This window comes from Scyliorhinus torazame, chromosome 1 (assembly GCF_047496885.1).
Source record: "Scyliorhinus torazame isolate Kashiwa2021f chromosome 1, sScyTor2.1, whole genome shotgun sequence".
In the NCBI taxonomy this organism is placed as follows: Eukaryota; Metazoa; Chordata; class Chondrichthyes; order Carcharhiniformes; family Scyliorhinidae; genus Scyliorhinus; species Scyliorhinus torazame.
The window spans coordinates 354,873,155-354,886,983 of NC_092707.1; the positions used below are offsets into that span (position 1 = coordinate 354,873,155).

General features: G+C 46.5%; 1 protein-coding gene across 2 annotated transcripts in view; it reads left to right on the forward strand.

The window, feature by feature from the left end:
• plekhh2 (pleckstrin homology domain containing, family H (with MyTH4 domain) member 2) overlaps positions 1–13,829 on the forward strand; it is a 241,439-nt gene that overhangs the window by 193,327 nt on the left and 34,283 nt on the right. For both annotated transcript variants that reach the window (XM_072510490.1, XM_072510480.1), the window contains 2 exons: positions 2,047–2,144; positions 4,084–4,261. In XM_072510490.1, coding sequence (XP_072366591.1) covers positions 2,047–2,144; positions 4,084–4,261 — 276 coding nt within the window. The remainder of the gene's footprint in view (positions 1–2,046; positions 2,145–4,083; positions 4,262–13,829) is intronic.

Consider the following 13,829-nt stretch of genomic DNA (forward strand, 5'->3'; position numbering starts at 1 on the left):
CAGAACATTGCACTCCTGCCCTTGGCTGTTACCTTACCCTGTACCTTGGTTTGGAATAGTATTTTGGTTTGGATACTATTTTGGTTTGAATACTATTTTGGTTAAATGGAAGAGATATGAACTTCCGATCTTTGTGTCTGGCTAGTTTGAGATTTTATGCAATAGCTTTAAATGAGACCTACCAAGACACTGAAGTGACAAGTTCGAAACATAGCTCAATGTTTTTAATCAAGAGTTTCCATTTTCTTTTTTATTAGACCAGTGTGTTTTTGTTGGATTCATAACCATTTCCTACTAGAAGCTATTTCCATATTCTTGTGCAGTGTTTAGGTTTGGCATTGAAGTGCAAGAAGATGAGAAAATGCTCAGTGTTTGGTAGTAAAGATGTCATTTCGAAGCAAATCGTTTGATCTGTGCACGAAGACAGTTTAGCAAATGTCAATAAGCTATAATGAAATACTCTCACCCAGAGTCGCAGTTTCAGTAGTTATATACTTCAGTCTGTGATGAATGTAGGAACTTCAGATCTGTTGTATGATATGTATTTGGTGCAGTAAGGCTGAAAAGCCTGGGTTAGTGTGTATGACTGCTGCAGTTGTGTTTTTAAAAATTCTGATTTGCAAGACAGCTAGGCTTTTTGGTGCCAGAGGTGCAGTCAAAGCATCGTAAAAGTGTGAGCTCATGGACTTTTGTTTATATTGTTTATATTACGAGGATTCTCTATGGAGTAGTTCATTAGAGACATTGGGCGGGATTTTACTAAATGGGAACAAAGTTCCATTGTATGTTTAGGCGTGTGTTTCCGAACACAGCATTATAAAATGACACTAGGGTTAGATCGTGAACCTCACCATGGAATGCATGGCCAGGGCCGCATATAGCCTCATTTTGTGCCCTGAGGAGCTCCACTCGCTGGCAGGTTTACATCGCAATGTCTCGCGAGGTCACGTTAGATCTCGCGAGGCGTCAGGAGCCGGGTAGATCCCGGGACCGGGCGGGGTCTCCCAGCTTCTATTGGCCACACTGCGCCGCAGCAAGCTGCTTTTCGGGCGCAGCGTGGCTATTTTCTTTGTCACACCATGGGACTTCATGTGTGAGAGAAATATGCAACATGCCTGTAGTGTAGATTCGTCAGTGTTTTTTATTTTGTTCTGCTGCCGTACACATTAGAAGTGGGTAGAGTGATCAGAGGTGCTATGTCCTAAGTAAAGCAATTCCTCATTGATGTGTTCATTTTATCAGAAGTGCAACAAATTTGGAATTTCTGTCGCTTGGAAATAGATACTTAATGTTAAATTAAATATTACAAATAAGCTACAATCTGTTGGTTTTGCTTTAGTTTATTTTTCATTTTAATAAATTTGATAACCTTTTTGTTAAGTAGGAACCTTCTTGAGGTTTAATTCGCTTAGAATAAAGCAGATAACATAGTGAAGAGACACATTAACTTGGTTGGATTTAAACTCCCAAATTATGGACACAAAATAATACGGTGATAATCCAATGAAACACCCAGTCCTGGTGCTTTGAAGTAAACTAGTTGCATTTTCATATAATTTTCATCAATCTTTTTATCTCATAGAACCATAGAAAGATTACAGCATAGAGAGGCCATTCAGCCCATCATGTCACGCCAACTTAAGAAAGAGGGGGAAAAAAGGAAACTAGCCACTCCTTCCAATCCCACTTTCCAGCACCTGGTCTGTAGGCTTGCAAGTTACTGCACTTCAGGTGCAGATCCAGGTACTTTTAAATAAGTTGAGGGTTTTAGCTTCAGTGAATTCCAGACGCCCACCACCCTCTGGATGAAAATGGTTTTCCTCATGTTCCCTCTAATCCTTCTGCCAATCACCTTTAAAGCTTTGAATCAATGTACATTTCTCAAAAACATTAGGAATATGCTATTTCATTATTCCACAAATTATCCACATTATTAATCATGTATTACTAGAATGTGATGTGGAAATCAAAAAGTAGTAGCGTGTGCCTAATCCGAGAAACAGTTTTAATATTACACTTGTGTTAAAATAAACCTTTATCTTTTAGGGATGGCAGTTGTTGGCTCTGTGTGTTGGCCTTTTCCTTCCTCGGCATCCTTTCCTCTGGTTGCTCAAACATCATCTGCAACAAAATGCAGATCCAAGGTATGTAAGGAACTACAAAATAATGGACCTCAATTTTCTGTATAAATAATGGCAACGTAAATGGCGCTAATCAATATTTATACTCAAAGGCTATAGCAGCTTGCAAGCTGGGCAGATGCAAGCTTAAATATGGAAATCTAAAAGTTCCACTGAGTCTGAACTGTGCTGATAGCTTTGTGAAAACACATCTCTGCTGTTGACAAATGCATTGACTGATGTGAGGTTCCTATAGTTGCGCAGTAGCTACTAAATACACTTTCTACAAAAAGTGTACCCTGTGAACAGAGTAATAAGTGTTAATAAGTGCACTGAATTTGTACTATAAGGCCCATTTCTTCAAGTTTAATTGTTTTTGGAGGTTTTAATAATGTAACATTTTCAATTAATAAAAATTATTTTTCTTCCTGTCCCTTTTTTTCTCTCCTAATCTAAGCTTTCTTTCCCTCTTTCTGTTTCTTCATGAACTGGATTCGCATTGAATTCATCCACTCTAATATTAACTTCCCTTCGAATTCCTTGCACTGTTCATTTCACAATTAAGGAAAGTGTTTATGGAGATACACTGTTACTTGCCTTGTTCACTCAGGTCTCAGATGCCTAGGGTTGGGTTTTGTATTGAGAATAACAGTGTGGTCACAGAACTCACTTATTATGGCGTAAATTGAACAGCAACCTTTGGAGTCCGCAGTACGCAGTTAAATGCAAAAATCCAGAAATTACTGTCCAAATTACCCTGCTCTTCCACTGGCTGCACTGTAACCACGCCTCATCAATAGGCATGCCATTGACATGCATGTAATGGTATGAAGTTGCAGTGTTTACACTACTTATTAAACAAGGCATAAAAAAGGTAGGGCTTGTACATTTAAATATGTCAATTACCAATAGCTTAATAAGTCATAATTACTACCAATTAAAATACTAGCATTGAAACTTAACTTTTACAAATTTGGTTGCTCATTCCTTCAGAATTTAATTAGTGTCGGAGATTTGAAACTTTTAAAAACTTTTTCTTTCGGTTTAATTTATCTTTCACTCTCATAGTCGCATTTTTCGCTCCCATTATTTCATTTTCTGTACATGATTTAAATCTAAATTATATTTACTGGTGCATATTCCCAGGTTTAGATTAAGGATTTCTCAGTGAGGATTCTTAAATATGATTGCTTGAAGAGCCACGCTGTTGCTTGCTCTACTCACACACTCCACTGATCCCCTGTACAGAGTGCCATGATGCATCAGGTACCCAATGACAGTAAGTTGTTGCTCAAAAGTCCCCAAAAGTTCTATTTGCAACCATCAGCACAGTGAAAAGCAAATGCAGTCCCTTGATGTTGACGGCAAAATAGAAGCCTGACTTTCCCTCGTTGCCATTTTCAGCCTGCGCTTTCTGTGCAAAAGAAATATTGGGCATGTCTAGCTAACAGCAGATGTAATTAAATACGCTGCCACAGAACATTATGGCCAAATTACTTTGTTAGGAGAGAATCTACATGGAGGTAATGGCAATGGGATATTCCTGACCAGAGATTTTCTTGAATCAGGATTCTGTTGTCCTGTATATTCTTACTTTAAATGTGTTGACTGCTACAAACGGACCTGAACAAATGCAGACACAAAACACAATCCTGGTTTAGCACAGTGGGCTAAACAGCTGGCTTGTAATGCAGAACAAGGCCAGCAGCGTGGGTTCAATTCCCATACCGGTGTCCTCGAACAGGCGCCGGAATGTGGCGACTAGGGGTTTTTCACAGTAACTTCATTGAAGCCTACTTGTGACAATAAGTGATTATTATTATTATTATTATTATTCGTAATGGTAACTGGGTTTATCTAGTAATTTGATCAAAATTAGATTTTTGTTAGTGAAAAGTGTAGTTTTGTTGTAACTCAAAAGAGAACAAAATAGAAGTTATTGTTTTCCATTAACAAATTCCAGGACAGAAGTAGGAAAGTACGCCATATACTGTCAACGATCACTGGAGAGAACTCAGAAAAATGGCGATCGTGAGGCAAAACCTTCCAGAATGGAAATCTTGTCGATTCTCTTGAGAAATCCATATCACCATTCCTTGCCTTTCAGCATTCCTGTACATTTCATGAATGGCACATACCAGGTTGGCATCTTACTTACTAAACATAAAAACAGTGACGAGTAACTTATTGGATGCGAGTTGCTCTGAAGCATCCTGAGGATGTGATCATGACATGCAATATAAATGTATTGTTCTTTATGACTAAACAACCAGTAGTAAAAGTTATGGTCCTAATAGACTTTTTTGTGCTGGGAAGGGCGTTGATCCCGAAGGTGAGGGGAACGGAGTATACGGCTATAGCCATTTTGGATCACGCTCCACACTGGGTAGACTTGGAGATAGGGGAGGAAACAGGAGGGCGCCCACCCTGGAGAATGGACATGGGACTAATGGCAGATGAGGGGGTGTGTCTAAGGGTGAGGGGGTGCATTGAAAAGTACTTGGAACTCAATGATAATGGGGAGGTCCAGGTGGGAGTGGTCTGGGAGGCGCTGAAGGCGGTGGTTAGAGGGGAGCTGATATCAATAAGGGCACATAAAGGGAAGCAGGAGAGTAAGGAACGGGAGCGGTTGCTGCAAGAACTTTTGAGGGTGGACAGACAATATGCGGAAGCACCGGAGGAGGGACTGTACAGGGAAAGGCAAAGGCTACATGTAGAATTTGACTTGCTGACTACGGGCACTGCAGAGGAAGGCACAGGGTGTACAGTACGAATATGGGGAGAAGGCGACAGTTGGTGGAATAAATGGAGGAGGATTTCAAGAGATGGGATATGGTATCCCTGTCACTGGCAGGGAGGGTGCAGGCGGTTAAGATGGTGGTCCTCCCGAGATTCCTCATTGTGTTTCAGTGCCTCCCGGTGGTGATCACGAAGGCTTTTTTTAAAACGATCGAAAAGAGCATCATGGGTTTTGTGTGGGCCGGGAAGACCCCGAGAGTGAGGAAGGTATTCTTACAGCGTAGCAGGGATAGGGGGGGGGCTGGCACACCAATTGAGGAAAAGGGGAGCAGCGAGGGAAATAGGGGGAGTGAGGGATGAGGAAGGAGAGATGGAGCGGGGAGCGGAGAGAGTGAATGGAGTGTTCAAGACATTTTATAAAAAATTATATGAAGCTGAACCCCTGGATGGGAGGGAGAGAATGATGGGCTTTTTGGATCGGCTGGAATTTCCCAAGGTGGAAGAGCAGGAAAGGGTGGGACTGGGAGCACAGATCGAGGTAGAAGAAGTGGTGAAAGGAATTAGGAGCATGCAGGCGGGAAAGGCCCCGGGACCGGATGGATTCCCAGTCGAATTCTATAGAAAATATGTGGACTTGCTCGCCCCGGTATTGACGAGGACCTTTAATGAGGCAAAGGAAAGGGGACAACTGCCCCCGACTATGTCTGAAGCAACGATATCGCTTCTCTTAAAGAAGGAAAAGGACCCGCTACAATGCGGGTCCTATAGACCTATTTCCCTCCTAAATGTAGATGCCAAGATCCTGGCCAAGGTAATGGCAATGAGAATAGAGGAATGTGTCCCGGGGGTGGTCCACGAGGACCAAACTGAGTTTGTGAAGGGGAGACAGCTGAACACGAATATACGGAGGCTGTTAGGGGTAATGATGATGCCCCCACCAGAGGGGGAAACGGAGATAGTAGTGGCGATGGATGCCGAGAAAGCATTTGATAGAGTGGAGTGGGATTATTTGTGGGAGGTGTTGAGGAGATTTGGTTTTGGAGAGGGGTATGTTAGATGGGTGCAGCTGTTGTATAGGGCCCCGATGGCGAGCGTGGTCACGAATGGACGGGGATCTGCATATTTTCGGTTCCATAGAGGGACAAGGCAGGGATGCCCTCTGTCCCCATTATTGTTTGCACTGGCGATTGAGCCCCTGGCGATAGCGTTGAGGGGTTCCAAGAAGTGGAGGGGAGTACTTAGAGGAGGAGAAGAACACCGGGTATCTTTGTATGCGGACGATTTGTTACTATATGTGGCAGACCTGGCGGAGGGGATGCCAGAAATAATGCGGATACTTGGGGAGTTTGGGGATTTTTCAGGGTATAAATTGAACATGGGGAAAAGTGAGTTGTTTGTGGTGCATCCAGGGGAGCAGGGTAGAGAAATAGAGGACCTACCGTTGAGGAAGGTAACAAGGGACTTTCGTTACCTGGGGATCCAGATAGCCAAGAATTGGGGCACATTGCATAGGTTAAATTTAACGCAGTTGGTGGAATAAATGGAGGAGGATTTCAAGAGATGGGATATGGTATCCCTGTCACTGGCAGGGAGGGTGCAGGCGGTTAAGATGGTGGTCCTCCCGAGATTCCTCTTTGTGTTTCAGTGCCTCCCGGTGGTGATCACGAAGGCTTTTTTTAAAACGATCGAAAAGAGCATCATGGGTTTTGTGTGGGCCGGGAAGACCCCGAGAGTGAGGAAGGTATTCTTACAGCGTAGCAGGGATAGGGGGGGGGCTGGCACTACCGAGCCTAAGTGAGTATTATTGGGCCGCTAATATTTCAATGGTGAGTAAGTGGATGGGAGAGGAGGAGGGAGCGGCGTGGAAGAGATTAGAGAGGGCGTCATGTAGGGGGACTAGCCTACAGGCTATGGTGACAGCCCCATTGCCGTTCTCACCGAGGAACTACACCACAAGCCCGGTGGTGGTGGCTACACTGAAGATTTGGGGACAGTGGAGACGGCATAGGGGAAAGACTGGAGCCTTGGGGGGGGTCCCCGATAAGAAACAACCATAGGTTTGCCCCGGGGAGAATGGATGGGGGATATGGAATGTGGCAAAGAGCAGGAATAACGCAACTGAAAGATCTGTTTGTGGATGGGAAGTTCGCGAGTCTGGGAGCGCTGACCGAGAAATATGGATTGCCCCAAGGGAATGCATTCAGGTATATGCAACTGAGGGCTTTTGCGAGGCAACAGGTGAGGGAATTCCCGCAGCTCCCGACACAAGAGGTGCAGGACAGAGTGATCTCAAAGACATGGGTGGGGGATGGTAAGGTGTCAGATATATATAGGGAAATGAGGGACGAAGGGGAGACTATGGTAGATGAACTAAAAGGGAAATGGGAAGAAGAGCTGGGGGAGGGGATCGAGGAGGGGCTGTGGGCAGATGCCCTAAACAGGGTAAACTCGTCGTCCTCGTGTGCCAGGCTAAGCCTGATTCAGTTTAAGGTATTACACAGGGCGCATATGACTGGAGCACGGCTCAGTAAATTATTTGGGGTGGAGGATAGATGTGCGAGGTGCTCGAGAAGCCCAGCGAATCATACCCATATGTTTTGGTCATGCCCGGCACTTTTTGGATGGGGGTGACAAAGGTGCTTTCAAAAGTAGTGGGGGTCCGGGTCGAACCAAGCTGGGGGTTGGCTATATTTGGGGTTGCACAAGAGCCGGGAGTGCAGGAGGCGAGAGAGGCCGATGTTTTGGCCTTTGCGTCCCTAGTAGCCCGGTGTAGGATATTGCTAATGTGGAAAGAAGCCAAGCCCCCGGGGTTGGAGACCTGGATAAATGACATGGCAGGGTTTATAAAGCTAGAGTGGATTAAGTTTGTCCTAAGGGGGTCGGCTCAAGGGTTCACCAGGCGGTGGCAACCGTTCGTCGAATACCTCGCAAAAAGATAGGTGGAATGGAAAAAAAGAAGGCAGCAGCAGCAGCCCAGGATCCGGGGGGGGGGGCGAGGAACCAGAAGGACTCTCAGGGTTGTTAATATATACTGTATAATATGTATAGGTCGTTGCTACAGATAATTATATATTGGACTGTTAAATTATATTTTTGGAGAGTGTTACTTGTGATAAGGCAGTTGCCAATTAGCGTTAGTTTTCATTTTTGTTATTTATTATTTATTCATTTTCTGTTTATAAAATAGCTCATTGTTATTTGTGTTGTTATAATATTGTGTAAAGGATGCACAATGTACTGTGTTGGTTGACCAAAAATTTTCAATGAAATATTTTATTAAAAAAAAGTTATGGTCCTGAATGTTTAATTGTAATACAATAAAAATTAATTGTTGACTTTCGATGGCGGCATGGTGTGAGTGGTCAAACCCACCGGGCAGCTCCTGCTTGAAGGTGGAGGAAAGAGCTCTTTGTCATGCTGAAAGAAACCTTTGACGGAAAAGTGTAACTGCAGGTCGGAGGAGAAGTCTCCCCCCATCCCCCCCCGCTACCCGAGAGTGGTACGTCTACTGGTTATGAAACCTAGCAGAAGAAGATGAAGGACTTGGCCAAGGAATTGGAAGGGACCCATGGCACAGCAGCCAGTGGAAGGATGGCGGAGGGGGAAGGGCCAGTGCAAGTAGCAAAGCCCCAGATGGAACAGTTAATGACCATCATCAAAGAAGAGTTCCGCCAACAGAGGAAGGAGATGCAGGGGGATCGCTCGAAGGCCGTCAAAGGGACTGTGGCCTTACTGAAGGGATCAATGGAGAAGGTGGAGAAATGCTTGGAGGCACAGGGGTCGCAGAGTCGAGAGATTGAGAGGGTGACATCTGACCACAGATCGGGTGGTGGCATTGGAAGTGGAAGGGGCTCTTCGGAGACCTTTGCAAGACGCTGAGAGCAAAGGTAGAGGAGCAGGAAAATAGGTTGAGACCCAGAATCTGCGGATAGTGGGCCTGCCTGAAGGAGTGAAAGTTGCGAGTGTCACGAGGTATGTTTCGAGGATGCTGGACAAGGCCCTTGAGGTGGACAGAGCGCACAAGTCTCTGAGGCAGATGCCAAGGGCAGGGGAGCCGCTGCATGTGGTGATCATGAGGCTAGACAAGTTTGTGGAGAAGGAGAAGATTCTGCAGTGGGCCAGGCAAAAGCGCAACTTCGAATGGAGGGGAACAAGGTCCGAATATACCAGGACACTAGAGCTGAACTGAGAAAACAGCATGCGGGGTTCAACAGGGCCAAGGCGGTGCTGTATGAACAGATCAGGTTTGGGGTGCTCTACCCGGCTAAACTAGGGATGACTTATGAAGACTACAGAGAGGTGAGTGTGGGGGGGGGGCGGGTTACCAGGAGGAGCCTTTGGGCAGGAGTTGCCACGTTGGCGGGTAATGCTGGTGAACGGGTGAGGTAGGGGAGAAGGCTGCGAGAGATAGCCATGGGAGGGGTGGAGCATGGAAAAGGAGGGGAGGGTGATGTGGCGAGGCAAGGTTGGAGAAGAAACGTGTTCAGGGATGGAAAAGGGGGCCATCTTGGATGGGACCAGGTACAGGGTGAAATTAGTTGAAAGGTGAGGATGGCGGACGGTAGAGGGGAATGGAGGCGTAAGCCCCCGATATGGCTGAGAACATAGAACATAGAAAAATACAGCACAGAACAGGCCCTTCGGCCCACGATGTTGTGCCGAACCTTTGTCCTAGATTAATCATAGATTATCATTGAATTTACAGTGCAGAAGGAGGCCATTCGGCCCATTGAGTCTGCACCGGCTCTTCGAAAGAGCACCCTACCCAAAGTCAACACCTCCACCCAATACTAAGGGCAATTTTGGACACTAAGTGCAATTTATCATGGCCAATCCACCTAACCTGCACATCTTTGGACTGTGGGAGGAAACCGGAGCACCCGGAGGAAACCCACGCACACACGGGGAGGATGTGCAGACTCCGCACAGACAGTGACCCAAGCCGGAATCGAACCTGGGACCCTGGAGCTGTGAAGCAATTGTGCTATCCACAATGCTACCGTGCTGCCCTTATGAACAAATAAATCTACACTATATCATTTTACCGTAATCCACGTACCTATCCAATACCTGCTTGAAGGTCCCTAATGTTTCCGACTCAACTACTTCCGCAGACAGTGCATTCCATGCCCCCACTACTCTCTGGGTAAAGAACCTACCTCTGACATCCCCCCCCCCTATATCTTCCACCATTCACCTTAAATTTATGTCCCCTTGTAATGGTTTGTTCCACCCGGGGAAAAAGTCTCTGACTGTCTACTCTATCTATTCCCCTGATCATCTTATAAACCTCTATCAAGTCGCCCCTCATCCTTCTCCGTTCTAATGAGAAAAGGCCTTGCAACCTCAACCTTTCCTCGTAAGATCTACTCTCCAATTCCAGGCAACATGCTGGTAAATCTCCTTTGCACCTTTTCCAAAGCTTCCACATCCTTCCTAAAATGAGGCGACCAGAACTGTACACAGTACTCCAAATGTGGCCTTACCAAAGTTTTGTACAGCTGCATCATCACCTCACGGCTCTTAAATTCAATCCCTCTGTTAATGAACGCTAGCACACCATAGGCCTTCTTCACAGCTCTATCCACTTGAGTGGCAACTTTCAAAGATGTATGAAAATAAGACCCCAAGATCTCTCTTCTCCTCCACATTGCCAAGAACTCTACCGTTAACCCTGTATTCCGCATTCATATTTGTCCTTCCAAAATGGACAACCTCACACTTTTCAGGGTTAAACTCCATCTGCCACTTCTCAGCCCAGCTCTGCATCCTATCTATGTCTCTTTGCAGCCGACAACAGCCCTCCTCACTATCCACAACTCCACCAATCTTCGTATCGTCTGCAAATTTACTGACCCACCCTTCAACTCCCTCATCCAAGTCATGAATGAAAATCACAAACAGCAGAGGACCCAGATCTAATCCCTGCGGTACGCCACTGGTAAATGGGATCCAGGCTGAATATTTGCCATCCACCACCACTCTCTGACTTCTATCGGTTAGCCAGTTTGTTATCCAACTGGCCAAATTTCCCACTATCCCATGCCTGCTTACTTTCTGCAGAAGCCTACCATGGGGAACCTTATCAAATGCCTTACTAAAATCCATGTACACTACATCCACTGCTTTTCCTTCATCCACATGCTTGGTCACCGCCTCAAAGAATTCAATAAGACTTGTAAGGCAAGACCTACCCCTCACAAATCCGTGCTGACTATCCCTAATCAAGCAGTGTCTTTCCAGATGCTCAGAAATCCTATCCTTCAGTACCCTTTCCATGACTTTGCCTACCACCGAAGTAAGACTAACTGGCCTGTAATTCCCAGGGTTATCCCTAGTCCCTTTTTTGAACAGGGGCACGACATTCGCCACTTTCCAATCCCCTGATACCACACCTGTTGACAGTGAGGACGAAAAGATCATTGCCAACGGCTCTGCAATTTCATCTCTTGCTTCCCATAGAATCCTTGGATATATCCCGTCAGGCCCGGGGGACTTGTCTATCCTCAGGTTTGCGAGGGTTCCATCGACCGGTGAAGAGATCTCAGGTATTTGTGCACCTAAGGCGTTTAAAAGCGGAGGTGGTCTTTCTGCAGGAGACGCATCTGCGCATGAAGGATCAGGTTAGGCTGAGGAAGGGATGGGTGGGTCAGGGTTTCCACTCGGGGTTTGATTCAATTCACGGGGTGTGGCAGTTTTGATGAGTAAGAAAACAGGGTTTTTTGAGCGCGAAGGAAGTGAGAGACCTGGGTGGGAGATGTGTGATGGTGAGTGGGGTATTAGAAGGGACACTGGTGGTAATGATGAATGTGTATGCACCAAATTGGGACAATGTAGGTTTTATGATGGGGTTGATGGCAGCAATTCCAGACTTGGCCATGTATCAGTTGATTATGAGAGGAGATTTTAATTGTGCCCTTGGGTCGATAGGTTGAGCCCCAGGTCAATGGGTAGAATATGAATGGCAAAGGTGCTGGGTGGGCTTATGGAAAAGAGGAGTATGGTGGACCCGTGGCGCTTCAAGAACCCAAGGAGAAGGGACTGTTCCTTTGTGTCACAAGTGTGTTGGGTGTATTCAAGATCAACTTTTTTGTGGTGAGCCGGGAAGTTTTGGTTGGGGTAGAGGGGGCAGAATACCCGGATATAGTAATCTCGGACCAAGCGCCCCACTGGCTGGAGGTTAAGCTTGGATAATAATCTTAATTGTCACAAGTAGGCTTACATTAACACTACAATGAAGTTGTTGTGAAACCCCTAGTCGTCACATTCTGTCGCCTGATCGGGTACACCGAGGGAGAATTCAGAATGTTCAAATTACCTAATAGCATGTCTTTCGGAAATTGTGGGAGGAAACCGGAGCACCCGGAGGAAACCTACGCAGACACGGAGAATGTGCAGACTCTGCACAGACTGTGACCCAAGCCAGAAATCTAACCTGGAACCCTGGAGCTGTGAAGCAACAGTGCCAACCACTGTGCTACCGTGCCGCCCACTGTATCGGGATGGGAGCAGAGGCAGGGGCGGAGGCTCGATTCGGGCTGTTGGCAGATAGTATTTTGTGATAAAGTACGGGCTGTGATTAAAGATTGTGTAGAATTGAACCAAAACAGGGAGGTATTGGTGGCCACATTTTAGAAAGTTTAAAAGCGGTGGTCAGCGGGGAGATTATCTCGTTCCAAGGCACATGCGGATAGGGAAAGGGGTGAGGAATACGAACAGCTAATGAACGATATAGTGGAGGTTGTTGGGGAGTACTTGAGGGCACCCACCACAGAGGGATTGGCGAGGAGGAAAACATTACGGGCAATTTGATAGGTTGACGACAGGGAGCTGCATAGGGCAAAGGGGGGTGCAGAACAAATATGGGGAGAAGGCGAGTTGAATGTTAGTGCATCAGCTATGGAGGCAGGCCGCGTCCAGGGAAGTATTGAAAATATGGACTAGGGCAGGGGATGTGGTGTCGGAGCTGGGGAAGATAAACGAGGTGTTAAGGGATTACTATAGCTGTACAGGGTGTACCCTGGAGTGGGGGGGGGGGGGTGTGAAGAGGGGGACATGGGACAGTTCTTACATGCATGAACTGGAGTTTCCACAGTTGCAGGAAAAGAGGCAGGCGCTAGAAGAGTCCTTGTGGCTGAGGGAGGTATTGGATATTATAAGGGGTATGAAGTTGGGGAAGGCCCGAGGGCCTGATGGTTACCCAGGGGAATTCTGTAAGGAGTTTGCGACGGACCTGGCACCACATCTCTTGGGGGACTTCAATGTAGGCATTGGAAAAGGGGAGGCTGCCGGAGACTATGATGCAGGCATCGATTACATTCCCAAAAAAGGAGAAGGACCCATTGGAATATGGGTCATACAGGCCCATATCGCTGTTAAATATCGATGTGAAAATAGTGGCTAAGTTGGTGGCGGGAAGGGTGGAAGGCTGTGTCCCGAGGGTGCTTGCGGAGGACCAAACAGGCCTGTAAAGGGCAGGCAGATTTCTAGTAATATAAGGCGCTGTTAAACGTGATCATGACCCCGTCGAGAGCCCAGGTGCCGGAGGTAGTGGTGTCCGTGGACGCGGAGAAGGCATTCGACCGGGTGGAGTAGCATTTCCTGTTTGAGGTCCTGGGAAGGTTTGGGTTTAGGTGGGGGAGGATCCAGCTTAAGGGCTATGGTGATGGCGGCATTGCCAATGGCGCCAAGGAATCACTCGAAGCCCTGTAGTAGTCCACGGTGAAGGTCTGGAACCAGCTGAGGAGGCACTTTAGGATAGAGGGAATGTCGATGTTGATGCTGTTGTGCGAAAACCGTGGTTTTGAGCCGGGGGGATAGATGGCATGTATAGAAAGTGGAGCGTAATGTGGCTGGTTAAGGAGAGGGTAGAGCTCCCAAGAGGAAGCGAGTTTTGCTACCTGCAGGTAAGGGACTTCGCGCGGAAGGTTTGGAAAGAGTTCCCCAGGTTGCCGAGGTACACCCTGTTGG